Genomic DNA, 27819 nt, shown 5'->3' with positions numbered 1-27819 from the left:
TAGAAAGAATGGTTTCCAGGGATCCGGCAAGTAAGGAAAGGAAATATGAGAAGAGCATAGAGAAGATCGAAGGTGGTGAAAATGATCTACATGCTGTATGTGATGTGTTAGAGTGGGCAATGTATACCACAAAAGGAACTCAGAGTAGTGTTAATACCAAATCAACTTTAGATAATAATTACTTACCTAACATAGAGGCATGGACTGGAACACAAGTTACCCTTGAGTGGAGGCTATAGGCGGTGCAGCTGAGAAAGTAAGCATGTGCAGGGCCAAGGAGTACATGGGCTACCTCTATGTAGTAGCCCACAGACTTTTTAATATCTCTATTGCTGGGAACTGAAATCTAAAAATCATTTCATAAGGAATAACTTACAAAAGTAAACAGAAGTAAATGAAGCACAGCAGGACACTGTTCTGGGGAATGCTTCCTCAGAACAGCAGACACTGGGTCGTGGTAGACTCAGGGATGTCACAAACAAAGAATAGAATTCTGGAGTGTATAGTCCCTAAGTGGATGAAGTGAGCATAAACAGAGGGATATGACTATGAACAGGCAGAGATAATCTGGAATGTGGATCGGCTTGCAAGCTGTGAGTGAGTTTGTGATGAAAGTCGTAGGGGAAAAATTATAGATTCTCGGAAAACAAAATAAAAAGGCCCATCCTTAACTAAGAGACAGGATGCAAGAAATGGCAGTGAGGAAACTGTTGCCAGCGTAATAATTTGGAGTTGTCACTAAAACTTTGAGAGACTGAGAAGAACAAAGCATCTCACTCAGAGAGACAGGTGGAGGGCCAGACACTGGTGACTGGTGTTAATTAATACCCGTTGGCCCTTGGCTTTTAGTCCTTCAGTGTTTTACACCTCCCAAAATAACCCTGTAGGAGATACCCTTTTGTTCAACTTCAAACCCTAATGGTTGGAAAAAAATATTTAAATCCGAACACTATGATGAACTGTTGTCTTGTAACAGGGTATGGACTCCCAGGAGAACAACTACAATTTCTGAAACAGAGCACATATTCCTACCTTGACTCTAACCACAAATGCACACAAATATTGCAAATAGAAACCAAACTTGTGTACATCCCATTTGATGCTACCCTGAAAGAATGTACTAAGAATGTGTCTGACAACCTCTTGGCAACATAAAACTATTCAGGCCACCACACTCTTGCAGAAAGAGGAAATAGTTCAATGTTGTATTAAGATATTTGATTTGGATTTAAAAAGCCATCCAAATACTTTGTAAAAGAACAAATCAGTCAAGAAAAGCTTTGAACTTAATAAGAATTAAGAAAGTTTAGAAGAAGAGCTTTGAGTTTTAAGTGGGCAAGCCAGTAATGCTTATGAGACAGCAGTAGCACATCAGGTCAGGGCTTTATGGGGGACACCCTGAGGAGACAGTTAGACAGGTAAGAGTAAATGTTCACTGTACCAAAATAATTGAGACTACAGGGCTGATCCTCAGCCCACAGCTTATGACAAACAATGCAAAGAGAGATGTACTGAAATTTTACTTATGTGTGACAATTAGCTTTTGCTGTCAACTTGATACAACTTAGAAGCACTCGGGATGAGAGTCTTAACAACAGATATTCTACATTGGATTGGCCTATGGGTGTGTCTGTGGAGGGCTGTTTTCATTGAGTTATCTGATGTGGGAAACCCAGCCTACTATGGGTGGCGCTGTTTCTTAGGCGCGGGTTTCTGAACTATATGAGTGGAGGAATCGAGATGAGCACAGGCAAGCAAGGAATAGAGTACAGTGTTCATTTTTCATTGTTCTTAACTGTGGTTATGATATGACTCGCTTTTGATATTCTCATAGGGATGTACTTTAGCCTGGATCTGTAGTCTGAAGCAAGCATCTTTCTCCCCTAAGCTTTTGTGTCAGAGGGTCTTAGCACAGCACCAGAAATGAAACTTGGACAATGGATGGCTTACAAGAACCTGGGTAAGCAAATGTTTGCTGTCATATCTCCTCATGTTAAGACTCCAGACCCAAATGAGTAACATGGGTAGAATGTGGTACATTGGAAGACCTTGTGGGGAAAATATATTTACTTTTCAGGTGAAGCTATGGGCTAAGAGAAAGTGTAGTTGATTCAAAATAGAATAAAATAACATGATAGAATAACATGCATGAAGACTGAAATTTATGCTCACTGCAATATTTATCAACACCTGCAACTGAAATGACTGGGAAACAATCTACATCAAATTCTGACAGAAAAATGTCAGAGGTTCTTACAATTCATGCTTAATTTCCTCAATTGCTCTAATTATGTAATTATGTAACTACAAGATGTATTAATGAAAACACAAGCATATAAACACGCAAGCACACATGTGCTAACATGCATGTGAACACACACACAATCTGTACATCTAAAGAAACTAATCAAGAGAGAGGATCCTGACTAAAATGCTCAATCCCCATCCTTAAAGGAAAAGAGGATGGACATCAGAAGAAGAAGAAAACAGGAAACAAGTTAGGAACCTGCCACAGAGGGCCTCTGAAAGGCTCTACCCTGCAGACTATCAAAGCAGACACTGAGACTTATGGCCAACTGTTGGGCAGAGTGCATGGAATCTTATGAAAGAAGAGGGAAATAGTAAGATCTGGAGAGGACAGGAACTCCACAAGGAGAGCAACAAAACCAGAAAATTTGAACACAGGGGTCTTCCCAGAGACTCATACTCCAACCAAGTATCATGCATAGAGTTAACCTAGAACCCCTGCACAGATGTAGCCCATGGCAGTTTAGTGTCTAAGTGGGTCACATAGTAATGGGAAGAGGGACTGCCTCTGACACAATCTGATTGGCCTGCTCTTTGATCACCTCCCCCTGAAGAGGGAGCAGCCTTACCAGGCCTCAGAAGATGACAATGCAGCCACTCCTGATGAGATCTGATAGACTAAGATCAGAAGGAAGAAGAGGAAGACCTCCCCCATCAGCGGACTTGGGGAGGGGCATGCATGAAGAAGGGGAAAGGAAAGTGGGATTAGGAGGGGAGGAGAGAGGGGTTTATGGGGGAATACAAAGTGAAAAAAGTGTAATTAATAAAAGTTCAAAAAAAGAAAGAAAGAAAATTAAAGGAGTACAACTGCAAAAAAAAAACAGAAAGAAAAGAAAAAAACAATGTTTAAAACATCATTGAGTTGGAGGTTTAGAGTAACTCAGGATACACTCCACTTGTCATACACTGTCTTGACGCTAGATGTCAGAGTACAACTGGAAACCAGATTCATGTTTGCACTCTTTCTCTGTCCCTCCAGGTCACCTAGATTCCAGACTACAAGTCTCCAGTTTCAGAGTTTCTGAAATGTAACCATTTTTCTGTGCTTTATAAAGCAGCAAGCAAATTAGTCTGGCTTAAAACAGCTGAGGAAGGTAACAGAGCAGTGGAGCAGAGGCTGCACTCTGGAGTTGAGTATACACCACACACACACACACACACACACACACACACACAAAATTTAAAGGATTAAAGAAATAAACCATTTTGTTAAAGTTTAGTTAAATCATTAATATGGCACTTGACATTTTCTGGTCACAGCTGTGTTTCTATGGTCAAGTTGCGAAAGAGAACAGAATAGGGACATTCATTTCTTTGTGTCTGGTCATTTTGCAGTTGGTCTCAGGGTTCACTGAAAAACAGTTCTCAGTGTGGAACACTGGAACACAAATAAAAGGTACAACCTTGTTCTTTTATTCCCTGATACAGTTATCTGTTCATGGATTCTCATAGTTACACAGACCATTTTCTCAAGTCCTTGACCTGCCTTGTGGCATTAAACAGGTACTTGGATTACATAGTGAGTGGCCGGCTAGAATGATAGCAAAACCTTATCCAAAGGAACTAAACAAACAACCACTACCACAAGAACCACCACAAGGGAGGCACTAACTCAGTGTCATTAAAGCCCAGAAAGAAATGGCTGTAGTTAAAGCTGTATACGTGAGATAACAAACGTTTATCACCAGCCTTTGATAGCTCTTGTGTGTGTGTGTGTGTGTGTGTGTGTGTTTGTGTGTGTGAATGTGTTTGTGTCTTACCCTGTAGGTAAAAACACAAGCACCAGAGACAGTTTTGAACCAGAAAAGTCCATGTAGGCCTTAATACCAACTCTTCTTTTAAAATTCCTTAACTCCAAAAGGAAAAGGCTGCCTCCATTTGCTCCTACTGTCGTGAATAGTGGCCGCCAGAACTCCAGTAGCTCTAGTTAACGCACTACTACTTACCCGGGAAGCCTAATTCTTGTTTCTTTTCAAAACAACAGAGAAAGACAAACCTGAGGCAGGGCAGTCCACATATCTGTCCTCAAAGATAACAGGCAAGGTGTTCCAGTCACCGTCAATGTCCAGGCACTCTGCGGGCAGTGGGGGCATGCTGGTGAGGTACTCTGAGTTCCGGATATCCAGAGACAGCTGGCTGTGGGTCTGTGTCCTGTGGAGAACACGGACAGGTAATCAACCACTGGGGACCGAAAGTTTTCAATAGAATCTTATCATGCTAACCCCAAGAAAGCATTAGCAGTGCTTTTAGCACATCCTGGCAAGGACCATCTTTGTGCCCTCCAACCTACCCCCTTCCCCCCGCCCCCCGCCCCGATGTAGTAGTCTGCTTTGCTGAGGAACTGATCCAGGTACCTGATTTACTGAGGTACTGATCCAGTGTTGGTGCAGTGCATTGTGGGATTGGCTTACACAGGCCAGTTACAGGAAGGTAATTAGCACTTGGCTACTGAAAGGCAAGCTAAGAAATGGCTACAGATCTAAAATTTGTGCTTAGGAGGAGAAAGTTAAATTACTCATCTATTACTCCAGCATCTTTGACTTTTTAAAGTACTCAGGGTCTGAGTCGTATTTGATACAGCTGAGTTAAAAGCCACCTGAGGTAGCTTCTTTATCATTACATGGTTACTGACAACTTTTATTAGTGTGTAAGCTACCATAAATCAGGAAGGATATAATTTCTGTTTCCCTGTGGGGGGATTTTTCAAGTTTATATTTAATCTCTATGACCTAAACATGATTCTAACAAGAAGAATTTGATTTCAGAATCTGAGGTAATTACTACTTTATGATTTAAAAGTTGGGAGGGGCATGCTATTTTAATTCCCTACCCAGAAGAGATTAAATTCTTATTATGAAAAAATAACTAATTAATGTTTTATATTTGTATATAACAACTAAGTCACTATTCCCTAAGGGAAGAGAAGGACTTCTAGGATTGTAGATTTGGGAGAAGATTGAACATGTGTCTGCCAGTCTGCCTGCCTGCTGGCCTGTACCTCTTTATGTAACAGCCTCCACTCTAGACACTCCCATGTCACTTCCCAGCCATGTGGGCCATATGTGTCTATGAAATAACTGTAGCTGTGTAACCCTGCACAGATTCTTCACAAATTCTAAACATTATATCATCACCATCAACAGAAATACCATGAGATCAACACATACACATCTGTGGTTTGTGTCATATATATGATATAAATATTAATATAATGTTAATTATGACAGCATATATTCATTTTTATAGATTAAATATGTTTGCTTATTTTTTCTATTTTCTAGTTTCACCTATAATAATAAAGTGTGAATTTTTTCCTCTTATTCAAAGTTCTATAGAAGTTGTTGCAACTTTATACCTATTTGAATATTTAACTATTTGGATGTTGTAGCTGGATATTTAAATATTTTGTTTCAGTTGGGTCTGCACTCTATTCCACCTTTTCTCTCCTAAGTATGTAAAGGTGTATCCAGAAGACTCTGGCATGTGAACTGATGATAAGCTTGCCAGATCTTGATTTCAGTGTGGACAGGCACCATTTGATAGGTTGAACAACACAGGGATGGACAGAATGAACTTTTTTTTCCCCTGAAACCAGGATACATTTGTTTTCTCCTGTTATCTGACATCACTATCCCAGGTTCTCCAACTTTCAGACCATGGGGCTCACAGCACCATCCCTAACCCTCAGGTTCCTTTATACATGAAACTGGTCCCCTGGTCCCAACATCTTCAAACACCGCTTGCTTCTCTGGCTCTCTGGCTTCCATACTGATCACAGTGGAGCCTGTCAACTTGAACCTGAGGCTCACTAGTTCAGCTAACTGACTGATCAACCAATTTTAAGGATCCTACTGTCTCTTCTTTTGCAATGCTGGCATTACAAGTACTTGCCACAACACCTTGCTTTTTATGCTGGGGCTGGTGATCTGAACTTAGATCTTCTTATTTTCATAGAAGCCATTTTCTTAACTGAGCCTTCTCTCCAGATCCGGGGGGGGGGGAGGATGTCCTTTAACTGTTAATCTATGTTGTACATGTTCCATGTAACTAATGACTTCAGCACTTCACTCTCACCAAAGACAGATCACCGAGACAGAAACTAAACAGAAATACTTAAACTAGCAGATGTTGTGAATCAAATAGACGAAACGGATATTTACAGAGCATTCCATCCAAAACCAAAAGGATGTACTTTCTTCTCAGCACCTCACAGAACCTTCTACAAAATTGACCATATAATAGACACAAAGCAAGCCTCCACAGACAAGAAAATTGAAATAAACCCTTGTAACTTATCATACCACCATGGGTTAAAGCTGGACTTCACCAACAACAGAAACATCAGAAAGCCTATAAATTCACAGAAACTGATGACTCTACCCAATGGTCAATGGGTCAAGGAAAAAATAAGAAATAAATTAAAGACTTTCTAGAATTCAATGAAAATGAATGCACAGCATATTCATGCTTAGGAAACACAATAAAAACACTGCTAAGAAGAAAGTTCATAGCACTAAGTTCCTTCATAAAAACTTGAAGAGATGTCATACTAGCAATTTAAAATCAAATCTGAAGACCTCTAGAACAAAACAGAGCAAACAGGCCCAAGAGGAGTAGATGACAGAAAATAATCAAAGTTCATGTTGAAATCAATAAATTAGAGACAAAGACAACAATACAAAGAATCAAGAAAACCAATGCTGGTTCTTTGGGAAATTCAATAAGATAGATAAACCCTTAGCCAAACAAATAAATGGCAGAGAGACAGTACCCAAATTGACAAAATCAGAAATGAAAGGGGGTCACAAAAAAAAACAGATCGTAGGGAAAGCCAAATAATTATTAGATCTTACTTAAAAAGCCTGTACTCTACAAAATTGGAAAATCTGAATGAAATAGATGAATTTCTTGACAAATTCTACTTACCAAAGTTGAATCAAGATAAGGTAAACAAAATTTTTGTTTTATTTCTTCTTTTTAATATAATATTTTATTTATTACAAATTATTCACTTTGTATCCCAGCTGTAGCCCCTACTCTTGTAGCCTCCTAATCCCACTCTTCCTTCCTCCTTCATCTCCTCCCATGCCACTTCCCTAGTCCACTGATAGAAGAGATCCTCCTCCCCTTCCAATCAGGATTGTCTTTCATAGTCTCCCTCTGTGGCCTGGTAAGGCTGCTGCCCCCTCAGGTGAAGGTGATCAAAGAGCCAGCCACTTAGTTCATGTCAGAGACAGGCCCTGTTCCCTTTACTAGAAGCCCATTTGGAGAATCAGCTGCCATGGGCTACATCTGTGCAGAGGTTTCTAAGTTATCTCCATGAATGGTCCTTGGTTGGAGTATCAGTCTCAGAAAAGATCCCTGGGCCCAAATTTGTGATTCTGTTGTTCTCCTTGTGGAGCTCCTGTCATCTCCAGGTCTTACTATCACCCCCTTCTTTCATAATATTCCCTGTACTCTGCCCAAAGTTTGGCTATGAGTCTCAGCATCTGCTTTAATACCCTGCTGGGTAGTCCTTCAGAGGCCCTCTGTGATGGACTCCTGTTTTGTTTCTTGTTTCCAATGTCTATCCCATTTGCTTCACAGAATGAGGATTGATCATCTTAATGAAGACTGATCATCTTACCAAGGGTCCTCCTTCTTGCTTAGCTTCTTTGAGTGTACAGATTTTAGTATGCTTATCCTATAGTATATATCTAATATCCACTTATAAGTGAGTATATACCATGTGTGTCTTTCTGCTTCTGGGATACCTCACTCAGGATGATCTTTTCTAGTTCCTACCGTTTGCCTGCAAATTTCATTGTTATTTTTTTCATGTCCTTGTTTTTAATTGCTGAGTAGTATTCCATTGTGTGAATGTACCACAATTTCTGTATCCATTCCTCAATTGAGGGACATCTGGGTTGTATCCAGATTCTGGCTATTACGAATAAGGTTGCTATGAACAAGGTTGAGCAAATGTCCTTGTTGTATACTTGAGCATCTTTTGGATATATTCCTAGGAATGGTATAACTGGATTTTGAGGTTGCAGTGTTCCTAATTGTCTGAGAAAGCACCAGATTGATTTCCAAAGTGGTTGTACAAGTTTACATTCCCACAAGCAATGGAGGAGGGTTGCCCTTTCTCCACATCCTCTCCAGCATGTGTTGTCATTTGAGATTTTTATCTTAGCCATTCTGATGGATGTAGTAGCCCAAAATTGGAAACAGCCTATATGTCTCTCAACCAAAGAACGGATTAAGAAAATGTAAATTTACACAATTGAATACTACTCAGCTATTAAAAACAATGACATCATGAAATCTGCAGATAAATGGGTGGGACTAGAAAATATCATCCTGAGTGAGGTAACCCATAAGCAGAAAGGCACACATGGGATGTACTCACTTATACGTGGATATTAGCCATAAGGTACAGGATAGCCATCCTACAATCCACAGACAAAGAAGCTGTGTAACAGGGAGGGCACAAAGGAGGATGATTGAATTTCACTCAGAAGGGGAATAAAATAGACACCTGAAATAGATGGATAGAGGGATGTGGGTGGGAGAGAGGACGGGGAGGGGGAAATGTGTGGGGATCAGGGGTAGGGAGAATGACGAGGGCTGGGAGAAAGAGGAATTTTTTGTGTGGGGGCATCTGTGGAACAGGGAAGGCTTCTAGGAGTCTATGGTGGTGATCTTAGCTGAGACTCTTAGCAGCAGTGGATATGGAGCTTGAAGTGGCCACCTCCTGAAGCCATGTAGGACTTCCAGTGGAAGGAGGGGGATGCAAACCAACCTATAAAACCTTGTACTCTGACAACCAATGACTCTTCTAACTTACTAATTATATTATGAGAGAAAGCCCGCCTCTGCCACTATTAATGCTATACTTGCAGACAGGAGGCTAGCATAACAACAGTTATCTGAGTGGTTTCACTCAGGCACTGATGAAAACCCAAAGCCAAACATCAGGTGGAGCTAGAAGAATCTTATGAAAGAGGAAGGTTTGGGAGAGCTAGAGTGATCAAGGATACCACAAGAAAACGCCTACAAAATCAACTAACCCGGGTCCATAAAGGACCACAGAGACTGACCCAGTATCCAGAGAGCATCCATGGGGCAGACCTAGGTCCTCCACACATATGTCACAAATGTACAGCTTGGTCCTCATGTGGGGACTCTAATAGCAGAGCAAAGGCTGTCTCTGTTTTCTGCATTTGATCCCTTTCCCCTAACTGAGCTGTCTTGTCCAGCCTCAATAGAAGAAGATGCGCCCATTGCTACTTGATATGCCAAGGAGGGTTGATATCCATGGGAGGTCTCTCCTCGTCTGAGAAGGAGAGGGAGTCATAGAAGGAAGGGGAAAGGTAGGAATTGGAAGGAGAGGAGGGAAGGACAGTTCTGATCAGGCTGTAACATAAATAAATAAATTAATTAATGAAAAAAATTAAAGAAATTAAGATGGTAAAATGGGATTTGAAATGCTAATGTCCAGCTTCATTTTCAAGCTAATAAACCATGAACTGAACTTTTCATGAATCTGCATTATTTTCTGGTGCAGAACACAAAGCATGAGCTAGTCTCCTGCCCCTCCCTCCTACCTTCCAGTTCCTGCTTCCCTCCATCATGTTTGTTTGTCTCAGACCCAGATAATTAATGGAAGGTCTTCTTGCTTCATAACCAATGTTCACAGCCCGAGTTGCTATAACCACAGACTGAGGTCAAATGTCACATCCTCAATTATATTTTTTTCTCTTGTCACTTTGTTAAAATCAGACCATGATCCACACACACAATTTTGCCTAAAAGGGTGTTGATGCTAGTTTGCAGGAATAAGCTATATGTGTCTCTTTCTAGCTTCATACATCACAATAGCTCATAAATAACTTGAAACACCATTGTGGGGAATTCACATAACAAAACTCCATAAATGCTTTACAGTACATGGCTTGGTTTTGGGATTCTGAAAACTAGTGTTCAGCCATTTATGAGAGCACCTGCCATACCCTTTCTCATTCCATATTCCCTTATCTTGCTTATTTTCTTTTACACCTGTAACTACCTGAATGAGTGAATTTATGCTTCCTGTTGGTCAGGAAGAATTCCTACCTGACCTCATCTCTAGTCCAGGTGGACAATTGATGGTCATTCATCAATCACCATCTATATTTACATAACCATTTACACAGGAAGGTCTCTGCCTTGCACTGCTTGCACTCTGTGTGGATGTTCCCATTTTGTCCTTTCGTCTTTTACTTTTGGCCATTTTATGGTGACAGAAACTATGAGTAACCCATTCATTTCCTTCCTTGCTGCTGTGATAAAATGCCCTGCCACAAGCAGCTTATGGGAGAAATCATTTTTTTGGACCTCATTTCTCAGTTATAGTCCACCCTTGCAGAGAAGTCACGCCAGCAGATGAAAGCAGCTGGTCAGTCACAGACAAGAACAGTGCTTTCTCCACTTTCTATATTCCAGAATGTCCTGCCCAGGAATGGTGTCACCCATATTAGGCAGGTCTTTTCAACTTGATCACTGTAATCAAGGCAATCCCCACAGACACTCCCTCAGGCCAACCTAATCTAGACAAGCTCTCATTAGTACTACCTTCTCAGCTGATTCTAAATTTGATAAAATTGACAAAAACCAACCATCACAATTAGCTGCAGTTGAGATTAAACTGACAGCAGGAAAATTAACTTCTCAAGGACTCACTCATTGTACACCACTGGATACCCTATGTTACGAGTACTTGGTACAGGTGTCTAGAGGGCTGGCATTCCAACCAAACTACGCTCACAGATTGTGATGCTTAATTTTCATTGTCAACTCAACTAAACTGAGAACCACCTGGGAGAGACACTCACTCTGGACATGTCCGTGATCAATTTTCCAAGGTGTCACTAATGATAGAAGAACCACTCTGAACATGGTAACATCAGTAGGCTGGGGTCCCAGTTTGAATAAGATGGGTCAAAAAGAGGAAGCGAGCTGGGTACAAGCATTTCTTGTTCTGCTTGACTTAATGCCTTGTGACAGCTGCCTCACTCTCCTGCAGCCTTGACTTCCTGTCAGGATGACCCTTCAAATTGTGGGCCACCCTCCTTTAAGTAGATGTTCTTTGGCATTTTAATCCCAGCGATGAGAAAATTAATTAGTACAGAAATCAATGCTCTCTGTGACCTTCACTTCCCCATGAGTTCACACTCTCTGAGAAGCATGGTTTACCCATAACACAAACTCCACCTTTTTCCTATTTTGTATAGACTTCCAGGAATGCACTCCTCCCCCCCTCCCCTATATTTCTGAATTTCAGTGTTTTGTTCAGTGGCCCTCGAGGTTATATTTAACTTTAACTGTTTTGTTCTTCCAGTCCTAACTGTCAAATTAGTCAGCCAGTTCTAGCCCAAGACTTGAAAAAAATGAGTGAATGAATGAATGAGTGAATTAATGAATAATTTCATTGATGTGCTTGTATAAGACCTCAGTGATATCTTAACAAGCTATTTTCACAAGAAGATGCATTTTCCTTGCTGTCCCACTCATTCTCAGAACCAAAAGCAAACACTAAATGTCACTGTAGTTTGCATACACAATGAAACCTGTGGAAGAAACAGGGTTATATACACTATAATGAAAGATTTACAGGTCTGTCTTATGCAACACAAAAACTCCATCAGCCTCTTCTGATGGATGCACTGTGGCCTCTCAAACACAATCCCACTCACCTTTTCTTTTAGACAAACAGGTTATTCAAAATGAAAATATTGGTGGTCATCAGATCTCAGTGGGGTCTCTGCCTGTCTTCCCCAGGGAACCTAAGAAACCTCATCTCTCATCACCCCTTGAACGTACTTGAATACTTTTCAGTACTTTCTGAAAAGAAGGCAATTGTAGAAAGGCATCAGTCCTCCTGATTAGAGATCTTGGGTTTAATTATTGTGCTAAATATATGTTTTAGCTACTGCGCCATAGGGCTTTTCTGACATAGCATGTGCCCACACCGCCTGCTTCCATTAATTTTGCAGACTTGGCACAGATGTCAGCAGAGACTTGGGAAGTCTCATTTCTTCCTGATAGACATGGAACAAAAGAAACCTTTGGCTATTGACCTTTCCTGCCACCTGCAGCTCGTGCCTCCCCAGTGTGAATACTTTCTCTGCCTGCACAGAGTTTGTAGACTGAGTGTGCAAAGGGAAACAGAGTGTCTGTTTCACAGCAAGAGACGAAAAGAAAAGGAAGTCAGAACAACAACAAAGGGCTGAATGCCTTGGGTGGCCACTTGAACGGGATGAAGTGGGTGGGCAATTTATTACTTACAGGTTTTCCTGAAAGGTCAAGACTGCAAGTTTTTGGTGCTCCATGTAAAAGAAAGCTTCAGAAAACCTTCGGACCTGAGGGGTGACAACGTAAACAGCTTAATTCTTCAAGTGGAGATAGCCTCCATTTTCTAAACTTGAGAGCCTGGAGATCAAGTGTGATCTTTTCATGGAAGGAAAGCTGTGCCTTCACACAGAGGACTGAAACAAGAGGCTTCCCACCCTCTGCATAAGCCTACACATCTTCATAGCACTTAGCTCAAACAGTGTAGTGTGTGTTTATAAACTCATTCCCCTTCTGCTTTGATCTTTAGAAAGTTTTACTCTTTCTACTAGAATCTGAGATATTCCCAAGCCGGCATTTTAAATAAGTGCACAATGTGGAGAATTCCTAAAGCTGTGTGCTCTGTGGACTCTGATTCTCATACAGTTATTTCTCTTGTGCAAAATGAGATCCACATTAAGCCATACATATTAATACCTACACCTACAGAGTCAGAATGAGGGCAACACTTTACACTGAAAGCACTTTTTCCCGAGTATTTTGAGACACTTGTAACAGTCAATTGTATAAGCTCAGCCATTATCAGATATGGACAAGGAATGTGTTATACAAATAACAGAACAGAACTGGAGTAGCTACTGGGTTTTTGGCCTCAGAATGCTCGTTCACAGTTGAGTGGTACCTCTGTTGAAATCTATAGATTAACACAATGCCCAAGCTGCTTACTCTCAATGAACCAACTTTCAAAAAACTTCTCCTTAAGTATAAACACATGCAGTCAGAGAGTTTATAGCACTTTACAATTTACCCTCAAAGTGTGATGTTCCTGGGTGAGATAAGTGGTCACTTGAGAGTGCAGAGTCACTGTGTCCAGGAATTGGGTCCACAAAGCCATCAGATTGGAAGCCAGCCAGGCAAGATCCTTGCTGATCTGCTCAGCTATCTTCTCTGGGTTGTTCAGCATCTGGAGGGGTAAAAAGGTATAAGTCAAAGACCTAGCTCTATTGGGCTGCTCCAGTCCTCATCCTGGGATCATTAGTCAGCTCCTCTGTCCCTTTCCAGACATGGTGTAATAACACATTATGATATATCATGAGACATGTGCTTTAATGCTACATTATTATAGCATTATAATATTATATTATATATTATATATAATATAATATTATATATAGTGTCTCATGCTATAGAATATAGAACTGTGTAATCCTGTCCCTTTGGATGTGAGAGTTAAGAGAAGCAGCAATGAGAAGGGTAATCTATTTGGCAGTTTCCCGTCTATAGATTAACATTCAGATCCCACGGTCTCATAACAAGGTTAGCCTGTATCTGTCTATCCCCAATCTATGTTTTCCCTCTCCGTGCATGTTTTAAGTGAGACCTATTTCTAGATTTCCAAAAATGTTTTGTCTAGTATGTCATCTCGGCTTTTATATACAGTTGATACTCGTTTTCAACTCTCTACCCCAAACTTCTGATCTCATCACCTTAGAACGCATTTCCCCAAATATTAGCACCTACGTCTTTTATCCATTTTTCATGGCATTTGCACCATTGCACCAAAGGGAAAGCAGCCATTGCATCCTCCCTCAGACCCACACACTCAGAGCAGAGATCCTTTTTTTTTTTACAATTGAAGCAGTTGCTCTTTATATTTTTTAATTTATTACAATTTATTCACATTGTATCCCAACTGTAGCCTCCTCCATTAGCCCCTCCCCCTCTCCCTCCCTCCCCCTCCCTCTTCTTTTCCCATCCCCCTCCCCCAGGCCACTGATAAGGGAGGTCCTTCTCTCCTTCCATCTGACCCTAACCTATTAGGTCTCATCAGGACTGGCTGCATTGTCTCCCTCTGTGGCCTGGTAAGGTTGCCCCAGCCCTCAGGGTGAACTGATCAAAGAGCCAGTCCTGAGTTCATGTCAGAAACAGCCCATGGTCCCCTTACTAGGGTACCCATTTTGAGACTGAGCTGCCAAAAGCAGCTACTCTTTCAGGGCAAGATTCTGACTGGAATACTGTATGAGTCCACAGTCTCTGGTAATCAAATACCTTAATGTGTACTTACTGATGTCTTTTTTTTTTTTCAATGCAGTTTATTCAGGAACCTTGAACAATCATCTGACCCTGGGGAAAGCCAGCCCACAGCTTAAATAGCCTCTGGGTAGCCAACCCCAGCGTGCCATGTGGGCAATGCAGATAGGTCCACATACATGGAAGCAAGCCAGATCCTCGGCCTTAGCCAAATGTGGAATTGTTCGTGACAGAGAGCACTCACCATCGGGAAGGTGGAAGGCGGAAACCAGCTCCATCTTTAAGGCACAGCATTCCGGACAGAGCAGAGATCTTTGTGCTAGAATCTACCCTGTATTTCCTTAAACTCTGAACTCAGTGCTTTATAATCACAATGGCTCCACTTACTAATATTTATCACTTAGCAGGAGGATGATCATAAATTTTATACATGCTTCACGTTCAATTCATACAATTATCTTTTAGGTAGAATATTATAACCATCCTTTCACAGAAAGCAAAATGACAGTGAATTAATAGAGCATCTAAAATCCAACTAAGATTTAACTGAATAACTATATAACCAAAAATCCATATACTCAACCTCAGTGGGTACTTAAAATACCTTTGAAGACAATACAATTCTCAGAACCCCAAAATACTTAACTATCTGGGTCATTAGACACACTTTTAGTGTCTTTGAGTCATCAGTATCTTCTTAACCTTCACTTTCCTCTTCTTATGGAAGATTTCAGGTTACCTTAATTACAATGAGTCAGACTGCAGTGGGCCTAGAGCCTTTGGTGTAGCCTCTTTTGGTAAGAACATGGTGGAGAAATAACTGTGGCTTAGAATGGGGAAAGCCATATTCTAAGGGCATAAGGGGAAAAAAATAAGAAGATGAAATGCTCCTCTGAGGAAGCCCACCCACTGAGCTCCAGGCTTCATCAACACACAGAAAGCAATTAGAGGGCTTTCCTGGTCTTGTTTGGAAAAGAAAGACATGTGCTAAGTTAGAGAGGGCCTCTGCTGTTGTAATGGAAATCATAAGGATATGTCCTAGTAAGAATGATATGGAGCTTTCACAAAGCCACAGCCATTCAAAGCCAGTCTCTTTCCCTCCTTCATCTTGTGCCTCAGTTTCCTTATTAAATACACAAACAACAGCTTCTAGATACAGTTTTGTAATTGTTGTTATTGGATTGAGGATTACTTCTGGATAAAGGCAGAGCAGGTAAACGTTCATATCTAAGAGTAAAAGGTTGAAGGAGATGTTTCCTGCACAGTGAGGCTCTTAGCACTTGGAGATACTTGCTTTTTTATGATAACTAGCTTACAGATGCAAGGCTCCAGTTACACAGCATCTTCTAAAACATGTGTATACCCTTTCATGACTATTGACAGCTCAGCCACATAAGCATTATGAGTAGTCAGAGAAAGAGAAGGAAAGGTTCAGGGGAGTGGACCTGAGGGATAGGATGTATCACTGGGAAAACTGCAGATTGCAAAGCATAGCTTTTCAATGAAATCCAAGTAGCTCATACTGAGATTCTTCAACCAGAATCTTCACTAATGACAGCCAATGTACTATATCAACACTCGGCACTATATTGCCACCGGAAATGATTCCCCCCTTATCCAAAGCTACCACACCTCTTACCAAATGTACCACCCTTGTCCTAACTGTGCTGATTCACCTATAGCAGCATGCTTAGGCCTGGCTATTTGCAACACCAGACCATTGTTCAGGCAGCATCTTCCCTTTGGAATGCCTTGTCCTCTCTTTTCATCTTCTGATTTACTTTCTTGTTCTGTTCATCACTTCAGGATGCTCTGTCATCCACCAGGGAATGACTAGGGAGTCAATTCTATTTCCCTATATTTATGACAATATTACTCTATGCTATCAGTCTAAGGCTCATTCCTCTCTTTTGAACTCTTCTTGACTATGTGCCCTTGACCTTCCTAGACCGTCCTAATGGTGCCTCTAACAGAAGTGTGGCTTGTTCTACTGCCACTGCCTCAGTTTGTCCACATTTTCAGTTTAACCTCTCAGTCTCCCTACTTCCAGCACATCAGGCAATAAATAATGTGAACTCAGCAACCCTTTAGTACAGAAATAGGTGGATTAAAATCTCTGAGAGATGTCCCATGTCTCAATTATGTAGTCCTGCCTTTCTGGGATTCTATTTCTGCCCTCTAAGCAAACCCCCCTTCACCAGAGTGGCACTGGCAGACATAGTATGAATTCTGAGTACAACTACCAGAGGTGAAGATGGAAAAAAGAAAGATTTCATTAAACAAGTCTTTGGGAGAATTATTTCCTCCATAGTTGATTCTAGAAATAGCTTCAGATGAAATTACAGAGGCTTCTAATTAAGCCAAGGGAGGACTTTCCTATCATTACCGACACATGGGCCTGTATAACTACACAAGACAGGTATGGATAGCTTTCAACAGCAGGTGAAGGAGGGGCCTTACCTGTTAACAAGCCAGTAATCATGGTACATTGCTTTCACAGGGCCTGGGGCCTTTGGTGGAGACTCTTCTGATAAGAACATGTTGGACAGGTAACTGTGGCTTAGAATGGGGAAAGCTCAGCGACCTACTTTGACTGTTCCCAAAAGCTTTGATCACTTGGGCACTAACCACATTCACTCCTCTGCTGCCTTTCACTTTATTCCATGCTCAGTTTCTGCTACATGGTGTGCTACAGTCTGGCAAGCCAGAAAGTCAGTAGAATAGTGTAATTGTGTGTGTGTGTGTGTGTGTGTGAAAAAGGGTCTTCTGGGCGTCCTTGAACCATGCCTCCTTGAGCTTAAAGTCAGTTCTTCCATAGCAGGGACACGAAAATTCATCTGGATCAGGGCATCCGATTAGGCCATCAGCTTCTAAGGTTGCTTCCCAGCTTGAAGCAAGGTACTCTCAAACCCTCTGTTGTGGTTAATTTCAATTGGCAACTTGATGAAATCTAGAATCACCTGGGATACTGGCTTCAGGCAATGCCTGTCTGGGATTACCTTGAATGTGTAAATTGAGGTAGAAAGACAGCCCACCAACAGAGGGCGGCACCATTCCCTGGGCTAGAATCCTCAACTGTACCAAAGGAGACGGGGAATTCAATGTGAGCACTTTTCGCCCCGTGCTTCTTGACCTCAAGGTCTTACTGTTGTGACTTCCCACAGTAATGACTGACTTCCTGGATAGGTGAGCCAAAATAAACTCTTTCTCTCTTAAGTTGCTCTTGATGGGTAGATTTATTAGACTAACAGGAAAAGCTGCTAAGATCCCCTCTGACAAGTGTGGCTGACACAAACAAATCAAAACCCAAGTATCACTTTCTTCTTAAGTCCTTATTTTGGAGTATTCCCCAATAGAAGGGGGCAGCTCCAGGAGCAACTACCAGATAATTAAATAATTCCCAAAAGTTCATGGAGATAAATACCAGACAGTATTTTGTACCTTAGAAATGTCTTAAGTTGTTGTGACTAAAACAGAAAACTGACCCTAACATCAAGGCTTACTTCCCATTGCTGCTCAGCGAGAGTCAGGAGGCTCTCCAGTGCTTTGGTAAGGGGCACACTTCCATGTTTGATTAATTTGTGCTGGGAGCACCCTCAGCATCACCCCACCCAGATTTGCAGTCTATCATCTCTATTTGCATTTCACGTTCTACACGTCGCAGGAAGTCGGTAAACTTGCACGTGCTCACACTCATATGTGACCTGTGCTTCACACGGAAGTTTCTCCCACCAAGTAAAGATGCCCTGGGAGCATGCTGCTGCAAGAAAACTCGGGATTTCTATTGTTTTAACCACCTGAAACCAGCCAGCTCATCCCTGCCCATAGTAGTAAGGCTTGAGATGAACACCTTCGCCACTGCTCACCACTGGCCAGAAGGTGGCGGTGTCTCATCTCTAACCAGATCCCAGCTCTGTGATCCGCGAGGGTTGCTAAGTATCCAGCTGTATTACTACCAGTCAATCCTCAGGCCAGTCAATCCATTAGGAGCAAACTAAGGGGTAGAATGAAGCCCTCACCCTTCACCGTTAATAGCTCGCACCCATCACCACTCAGAGTTTCTTACCTAATAAAATTCTGCGATAAAGTGTGCTTAGAAAAATTCCTGCAGCATCGAGAGAAGTAAGAATTCAGTGGGACACACAGAAACACACACATGCATATACACACAGGAAATGAAAGTAGAAGAGAAACTTGCGAAGAAGAATTTCAGCCAGAGAAGGAGGGGGTATGAAAGAGGGTAGTAGATGGTAAACTGGAGACCATTCATCATACACACGTGAGACTGCCATAGAATTGAAAAAAGTAAAATCAAGAAAACCTTCCCACAGCCTGGGATTCTGCAGTAAGAGGTGGAGGTGAGCACTGGCCCTCTTCGGAAATAAGTCTGATAAAACTGTTGACAGTTCTGCCTTCAAATCTCTCAAGTCATTGCCATCATCAGAGGTGACAAATTGTCATAGAGGAAGGTGTCCCAGAGACCAGAGCCACAGTGTTCTCTACCATCAAGCAGAAATTGCCATTGCACCTTGTCACGCTTTTGGTAATCTCATCCAAAAGATTACCTGAGAATTGGCTGAGAAACTTTTTGTTATTGTTGTTACAATTTATTTGCTTTGCTCTCTCATTTCCTTCCAGTCCTAACCTCCCTCCCTCTTCTCCCACTATGCCCCTCTCCTAGTCCACTGATAGGGAAGGTCCTCCTCCCCTATCTGACCCTAGTTTATCAGGTCTCATCATCTAAGGAAGCCCAGCTTATTTGTATCCACTTGCCACTGTGAATGCATGTTTGAGCACTTCCTTTGTGATGAGGCTGCCCTGTGAACCTCACTGTTGTCATTGTGGATAAAACCATTGTCATCCTTCTCAATTCAAGTTTTCTGCTGGAGAGCGCAGGTGCATTTCAGTCTTTTGTTCCTGATGAGGAGCACCCCAACCCCCTGGAATCTCCACAGCAGTAGGAGGGTGAGTGTGTGCCTGCATACGTGCATGTGTGGGTATGTAGGAGTGGGGTGCAAGAGAAAGAGGGAGAGAGAGAAACAGAGACAGAGAGACAGATTTTGGTATTTAGTCTTTTCTAACAAACTCCTGAAGTGGATCTCACTATCCCCTAGCCAGCTACAGGCTAGAAACTGCTGCCATGAAAGCCAGCTCATGGTTAAGAAGTGGGTATTGTTCCCAGATATCAAAGAAGGGAGAAGTGTTGGGGATGGAGTAAATTACCAATGTCCAGGACCTAATCAATCACATCTCTTTACTGGAGCCTCCATGAGTGAAAAATTAGTACTGTCTGTTCTAGCAAAGGGTCATACAGAAACAAATGTCATTTAAAATTGTGAAGAAGCCATTTGGCAGAAATTCAAATTCCTCCAGCGCCAGCACTTACTGAAAAAAAAAAAAACATATCCATAGGTCCTTGGCCTCCCAGAACTGCGCTCTGCCTGTCCACACTCTGGTTTGACTTATGCAGCAAAGTAAGAGTGTGAGGCCAGGCTCAGACCACTTAGTGAGAAAGAGGATCCCTTTAGGGGAAAAAAAGCCCAGTAGGACCCCACTGGGTGTGCTTGCCTTCTTGATGAGTCATGGGTATGCACCCTTCTGCAGAAATGAAATGTTTTCCCTTTCTGGAACAAGTTGGACTGTGTGATAATTTTCTTGGAGGTCCCAGATCCGCTTCTGACATAAAGGAACCATCAAAGCTGGAGATTGTAAAGCCTCTGGGTTGGTGAATGTACCCACCTGCCTGAAGTTTATATGGCTTGACTAAGCAACAGGAAGTCCACTCTTGGCCTCCTTTTTAGACTTTGACCTACATATCCTTCATCTAGCTCTTCATTTATGCCACTTGTAACATCTTTTATAGTAGACTGGTAATGTTTATGAAACTGTTTCCTGTGTTCTATAAGCCATTAAAGGAGACAATCTAACATGAAAGGAGTATGATTACAACGTCTACCTGACAGCTGATTGGTCAAATTAGGATAGGTCCATAAACTGCTTCTGAATGGGGGACAGTGTTGTAAGACTGGGCCTTTAACCTGTGGGACATGATGCCAACCCTAGGGAGACAGTTAGAATGACACTACATAGTTGGACATACTGTTAGTATCGGAGAACTAACTGAAGGAGATGGGGAAACCCCACATGCACAGATGTTGGAAGTTTATTCTTCTACACCTGCTCCAAAGGATGCACCATCCTCCCTGAGTCCCAGTGACTTAGAGAATTTGTCCAGGCCACATGGTGAATGGGACATTCAGGCTTCTTAATTATTAGTCTTAGCTCCCTCCCTGGAGCTTCAGTCAATCTCCTCCTTGCAGAGCTCAAGCTTCTGACCCTCCTTCAGCCCTGAACCAAAGACCCTCCCCCTTCAAATCTCTGTCACTGCCCTGGTGCAAAATCGCAAAGCTTTGGTATTCCCTCAGTCCTTGATTTCAATGGAGCTTCCTCTTTAGAGCCCACTAAAATCTTGTTTCCTCCTGAAAAGGATTACTGACACACTGGGATCCCATCACTATCTGCAGTATCTCTGTCCAGATATTGTTTAATTTGTGTGCTAAATAGCAGTGAAAGCCCAAAAGTGATTAGACTCCTTCTCTAACCTTCCCTCCAGGGGAAGGGATCACCACTAAGTCCCCAGAGCTAACCCTGGTGCTCACAATTAATGGGAATTTAAACATGCCAGCTGAAGTGGATCCAATTTCACCTGGTCAACAGGTGCCATTGCTCCTAACGAGATGCTTATGAAAATGCCAAAGAGAAAAGGGGTGGTTGGCTCTTTGACAACACTGCCTGCCAAGGACCCATGCATCACTAGAAACTACTCAGTAGAGGAGAGAATGCCCAGCCAGAGCCCCATGGTACTTGTGGCAATAAATAGTGTGGTTGGCTCTGTCTGCCCTCTGTCCTGTACCAGGCCCCATGTGCATAGGTCAAACTCTACTTCTATTTTTTGTCACCAGTTTTGTTTCCTATGGTAGCTTTGTACTGGGGAGCAAAAGACTCTGCCACAGGGAGACGGATGTCTCTACTTGTCCTATGTCCCTGATAACATCACCCACTCTGTGACCTGTTCCCCAGTCACTACCCTGTGGAACATAATAATATTTATTTTACAGAACATTCTGTTGACTAAATGATGACACTTTATGCAATGCTCACCAAATAGCAACAGGCAGGTTCATGCCACATTTTTAGCTAAAAGAGAGACCAACAAAACCCAGATGTGTTTTATCTCTGTCTGTGCCTGTGGTGTTTATGTGTGTCCAGATGCCCACCTATGTCTATAATTATGGAGACCCAGAGTTGACATTGAATACTTTATCAGTGGCTCTCCACTTCATTTATTGAAGCAGGATCTCTTGCCAAACCCTGAGCGTGACAATTCTGACTAGTCTAGCTGGACTGCTTGTACCTGGGATCTCATGTATATGAAGCAGCCATCAGGTCTGGCCTTTCCACTTTTACAAGTGAGTTCTGGAGATCTGAAGCGTGTTCTTCATGCTTGGGCGGCAAGCACTCTAACCACTGAGCCATCTCCTCAGCCCCTGTTCCTGCCTCACAGATAGGAAAGCCAAGATTCACAAATATGAAGTAACTGTCAATGCTGTAATACACAGGTCTGGTTTGCAGCCAGCTTCCAGCAATGAGCAACTGTGTCACTCCCCAAGTTGACCAACCTCCTTCCAATACTAAATTCCTTTCCTTTTGCAAGGACAGGGGTCCTTACCCACGTTTCTGAAGTGTGGCTGTCCCACTTGCTTAAGAAAGGCCAATGAAAACCAGATGTGTGTTATCTCTGTCTGTGTCTGTGGTGTTTTCGTTTCTGCACGTATACAGGAGCACGTGTGCACAGGTGTTCACGCATGTTTATGCTTACGGAGACCCAAAGTTGACACTGAGTGCCCCAGGGGCTGTAAATCACAGCAGGTGACTCAAACAGACACACACTCATTCCGCACACACTCTCCAAATGCACGACTCTCATTTCCTTCACAAAGCTCGAACCAAGTGTCCCCAGCATGAAATTATTCCTTTTTGTCCTGTAAGTTTCTTGAGTCATTCTTCTTCCCTGGCAAAAGCTAAAAAACCAAGAATAAAATGTTCTTTCTTAAGAAACCAAGGGGAAACCTAAATAAGTCCTCTTGGTTGCCCAGTCTTTTGCTTAGTGATCACTGGCTCCACTGGGTACAGAAGTCACAGAGGTAAACAGTGAGGTGACACACTCAGGACTAGCATCACCCCAGACAGTGCCCTGACTTGTGGATGATTTGGATGATTACGCTGTTAGGGATCTGCAGATAACTTTGTCTTGCTTAAATGGGTCAAAGTCATGAACCGCTTCACTTGAGTGTATGCAATGTTGGAGCGTGACCTTTTGGCATCTGTAGTCTCTACCCATGTACAGTGCTAATGCTGCCATTTCTGAAACTGCTGCCTATGAACAGCAAAACATTATTTGTTTTCCTCTCTGTCAGTCATGTTTCCTAACGTGGCCTCAGACACTGTCTGTTTACAGACACAGAAGTCTCTCAGCCCTTTGCTCCGGAAGGCAGATTTGAGGCCAGGCCCATCCCCCATCCCCACACATCAGTACCTGTGAATTCACTTGTTCTCTCTGGGGAAAATTGTGGCTTCAGTGAGTGGCATGCTGTGTGGCCAGCAAAACCAGCTTGGTCCAGCACTGTAAGTACCTTCCATCTGTTCAGATTCGGGGTCTGAACTGTAATTACCTGTAACTCTGAGCACAGCTGAGAAAGTGTTTCTTCAACAGCAAGGGCCTCTGGGAAGGAAGAACAAAGACCACACAATTAAACAGACCCCACTTAAATGCTGTACTTGCAAACTAAAGGAAAAGGCCTAAATGTCATGAGTTATATGGTAAACCCGAAGAGAGACAAAGGCAACTCCAGAGGACTCCCTGATCAGACTTTGAAAAGAGTCAGCTTCATTTGGTACCATGGATTGAGTGCAAGAGACACCCACTGTGGAGTGCGGAGTGGAATTATAAGGTACAATTGACCCCTTAGTGTGTCTACCATTGTGCGTTTCCCCAAACAAGTTTACATTTATTCATCCTTTTCCAGATGCATGTCCACAGGCATGTGCACATTCATTCGTACACATACACATGAACATACACACATACATGTGTATGCGCATACACATACACACACACATACACACAGAGATTCTCACAAACACATATTTTTAACAGAGCAAACACAGATTTGTGTCTCCACCGTGAGGCTGAAAAGAAGCTGCAGGAAGAGAAGTGGCAAGCCTGAGTAGAGGGCAGACTCCAGGGACCTTCTCACTAATGAGCATCATAGCAATCCGGGCCACCCACAGGGCAGCCTGCTATGCACCAGCTTGTCAGCCTGAACCAGTGACCTCCAGCTATTAGTGATTTAATGGTCAGAGTTTTGATCGTTTTTGAGCTCTCTCCTAGCTCTCCAGTGCTAAGCTGAGCCATTGGCATGCAGTTGTACTGGCTAGGGCAACGTAAGCCATCTTTTAGCACCTCTGTGTCCTGCTGACCCTCCCATCTGACCAGTTACCTCAGGTCAATTGACCCAAAAGTTCATCAGACTTTGTCCCTTTTCAACAGGACTATATCCTAAGTGTACAGCACAATGGCCAGTATAGAAGATACTCAACAAAAATATGTTGGAAATGTTTTAGTGAATAAAGAAACCTTGTTCTATTTTTAGGCTTGATCACCAACTGCTGCTTAATAAAATCCATTTTATTTTGAGCAATGTAACTGGGCTCTGACTCTGTACTTCTTTGCCTTGTCTGTGGAGCTGTAGGTCAAACCCAGGATTTAACATCTGCAAAGCAAGTACTCTGTGGAAGAGTCACAGCCTGAAACACTTGTAATTTTTTTTTACAGCCTCTATAAAATTGGCTCCCGAAAACACCCAAGTCGAAGAGTGCTTCATTCAAAAACCTGGCTGGCCACTGGCTTGGCCAGGGGTCATGGCTCATAACAGTAGATGGCAAGAGGGTCTGAAATCCAATAGCAGTACAAAAACTCCTCTGCTCTGCAGACTAGAGGCAGAGCATAAGGAATGTGAGGGGGACCCAGGTCTCACAGACCCCGTAGTCTATAAAGAGAAACTTGTACCTATGTCATTGTCATGCAACCTGCTTATAATACACCTGCCACAGGCACTACCAATGGTATGGTTCTCGCAGAAGTTGGTATCCAAAGGAACAAACAGAGAAATAAAAACTCAGTGGGATTCGGACATTGACGTATGCAATATCCTTGAACAGTCTCCCTGTTAAGCCTCTGATCCAAAGGACTCACACTGGAACCACAACACATGGCATACTCTAATGGAGGGTGGCAGGACTGAAGCATCCTACCCCAGGATCTCTGTCATGGCTATCTATTCCTATATGACTTTGAGTAGTTGTTTTAGTTCTCAAGTTTGATGTCTCTATTTACTACTCAAGTGGGATTTAAGCTCACTAAGCTCCATGATATCTAGTTTTGAAAAAAAATCTATCTGTCCCCATAACCAAATTTGACATGTCAATGGAGGTTCTAGAATACTTCACAGGATAGAACAAGGGATAATTAGATACACACAAATATAATAGATATGAATGGCTACAGGTGTACATATATGTGTTCATGATTCCCTTCTGTATAGTGCTCTTTTATGAAGCTGTTATGCATATTTATAAGTTATAACTCTATAATTGGTCTTAATTGTTAAATACTACAAACTTGTAAATTATTCCATAAAACGTGTTGTGTGTGAGAGAGAAGAAACGGGGGAGGGGAGAGTGAGGGAAAGAGAGAGAGTCTATGTTTTAATCAGTTGTAGTTTGTGGCCTGGAAAGGACTGAAGGACTCAAGAACCTTCTGCTTTACTTGATTAGACAGTCACTTTAGATTGTGAAGTTGAGTTCTCACCAGTAGGGTGAGATTCAATCTACCTACTTCAAGTGATGGAAGCCAGGAGCTATGGTGGCCGTGTTTTGCTGCTAGCCCTGTTTGGGTTCTGGCACATCCTTCTTGCAAAAATAACTGCCTTGTTGATATTTTGGCTTTGTTTGTATGTTCCTTTGTGTGATACCAAAATTAGTTCTAACAAAGGCAGCTTAACATTATTGGATAGGATGCCAGGTATGTAGTAAGTGTTCAATAAATATTTATTTGGCACATAAATGAATGAGTGGATGTCTTAGGGAACTCATATTTGTTCTTACTGCATTTGTCATTATTCTAAATAATCTCTCTTAATACAATGAGGTAGAATCCAGAGAAGCCTACATGGCTAATCATGTTTTCACCATGATCTTTGCAAAAGCATACCACCTTTTCTCCATCCACACTCCAATGTAGACTGTCAGCTACTGAACTGAGATTTTCTGCTCCTAGTCCCTTACCCAGCTTCATGGTGGGCAGCTCAGGAATGTCTCTCATGATGACTAGAAAGTAGAGCCGGAGGCCCCGATAGGCATGGAGCAGCAGTAGACAGAGGTCCCGATGCCACTTGTGTGCATGCTGTATGCAGTTCTCCGAGGGGACATAGAAGCTTCCCTGAAGAGATAGAAGAAACAGAGCTAAGAAATCCATGTCTCATCCTGGCCCCACAGTGCTCCTCTACTCCACCCAACATTTACAGAATAGTTTGAGCTTCAGAACAGCGGGTCTGATTCATAGAAAATAAGAAGACTCTAGGAAGAAAGGTGTGGTTGAGTTTCTTCTGTATCCTTCCATATAGAAAAAACAATAGGCATGCCATGCCTCTGTTGTATCATGTTCAAGTTAAGATATTAATAGTCGTAGTATTAAAACAAAAAACAATGGTAGAAAATGATGAGCAACAAGCAGATAAGACTGACAGTGCCCCTGTCAGGAAGGTTTGTGACCACTGACTGCTGCCTACTCAACAGCCATTTTCCCTCATTCCCAGAGAACACACTGTAGACACGTTTGAAGGGCGGAAGAAGTAGAATCCATTATATGAGTGGGAGGAGGATTAGAAAGACCATTGGGTGAGGAGCAGATTGTGTTTTACAAAGAGAAAGTAAAACTATCTTATAAAGTAGTAAAGAAGCATGCAGTTGAGTCCTCTGTGTTGATTTGCCTAATGAGAGCTCATATTTGAGCTCAGTTTCAGAATGCCTGGCACAAGGAAATATCTTTGAGGCTGTAGACCTGGTAGAAAGACAATGTGGTCTGGGCAACGAACAGAAAATGCTTAGGTCCACAGTGGACTCAGCATGGGGAAAAAGTGTAAACAAGAGTTTTGTTTATTTTTCATAGGATTATTTGTCACTCTAGCCTCAGAGAGAAAGATATTCCAGAGTGTTTCGAAGGAGAAATTTGTTCTAAGAGCAGAGAAAGGAAGCATGTGGTAGGATGGTAACTGTGGAAAACTGAAGATACTGAGGGGTGGCAGGAATATTTGGTGGTGTTACACACCTGCTCATTCATCCACTTCCCCCTTGGTTACAATGGAAGCAAGCACTGGCTCTTCATGGTTCCCTGCTCCCGACCTGCCCATTCTGGAGGAAGAGTCAGCTAGGCGCAGGGTGAGCTCAGTGTGTGAATCTGTATGGCTGGTGATTGTGGCAGCTTCTTTCCCATGCAGTCTCTGTTCATTTTTTTTTTGTCAGCATAATATTTTTACTGATTCTTTGGCAATTTCACATCATACACTCCAATCACACCCACATTCCAGTCCTTCCATATAAGCCCCCTCTGCCCTTGTGATCTCCTCTGCAACAACAACAACAAAATAAGTCCAATTTGTCTTATCTATATACTCACTGGAGCATAGTGAAACTCAGTGGGCTGCCCCTTCAATAGAACTGAGTCAATTCCTCTCCAGCACCTGTGTTGCAAGCCATCAGTTGTGGAGAGCTACATATTAGCAGCCTTATCACACTTTCTAGAGAGTTCTCTTCAATGGATTCATGTTTAGGCTGCTGCTTTTTTTGGGGGGGAGTGGGGATAGGTAATTTGGGGTGGGATGGGAATAGAGGCTGTCACAGAAGCTGTCCATGTCCCTCTGTCTCATCTGTGCATCAATAGTGACTGATATCATTGCCAAAGTAGCTTCCCTGCTCTTCACTTTCAGCAGGAGCACGGATCGTGGGCTTTCCCATTATTTCTGTTGACAGCACAGATAATGAACATAGCAC

At 42.4% G+C, this 27819-nt stretch overlaps 1 protein-coding gene across 1 annotated transcript in view; it reads right to left on the bottom strand.

Moving 5' to 3' along the window:
• The window catches only part of Fam135b (family with sequence similarity 135 member B), a 281146-nt gene that overhangs the window by 32169 nt on the left and 221158 nt on the right, over window positions 1-27819 (bottom strand). Inside the window, exons 8-12 of the mRNA XM_060389317.1 lie at window positions 26056-26209; window positions 23382-23431; window positions 13427-13582; window positions 12616-12689; window positions 4304-4458 (exon numbers count right to left, since the gene is read on the bottom strand). Of these exons, the coding sequence (XP_060245300.1) occupies window positions 4304-4458; window positions 12616-12689; window positions 13427-13582; window positions 23382-23431; window positions 26056-26209 (589 nt within the window). The remainder of the gene's footprint in view (window positions 1-4303; window positions 4459-12615; window positions 12690-13426; window positions 13583-23381; window positions 23432-26055; window positions 26210-27819) is intronic.

Source organism: Meriones unguiculatus, chromosome 8 (assembly GCF_030254825.1).
Source record: "Meriones unguiculatus strain TT.TT164.6M chromosome 8, Bangor_MerUng_6.1, whole genome shotgun sequence".
Classification (NCBI taxonomy): domain Eukaryota; kingdom Metazoa; phylum Chordata; class Mammalia; order Rodentia; family Muridae; genus Meriones; species Meriones unguiculatus.
Note: the sequence above shows the minus strand (reverse complement) of the source record. Positions and strands in the feature narration are given on the sequence as shown.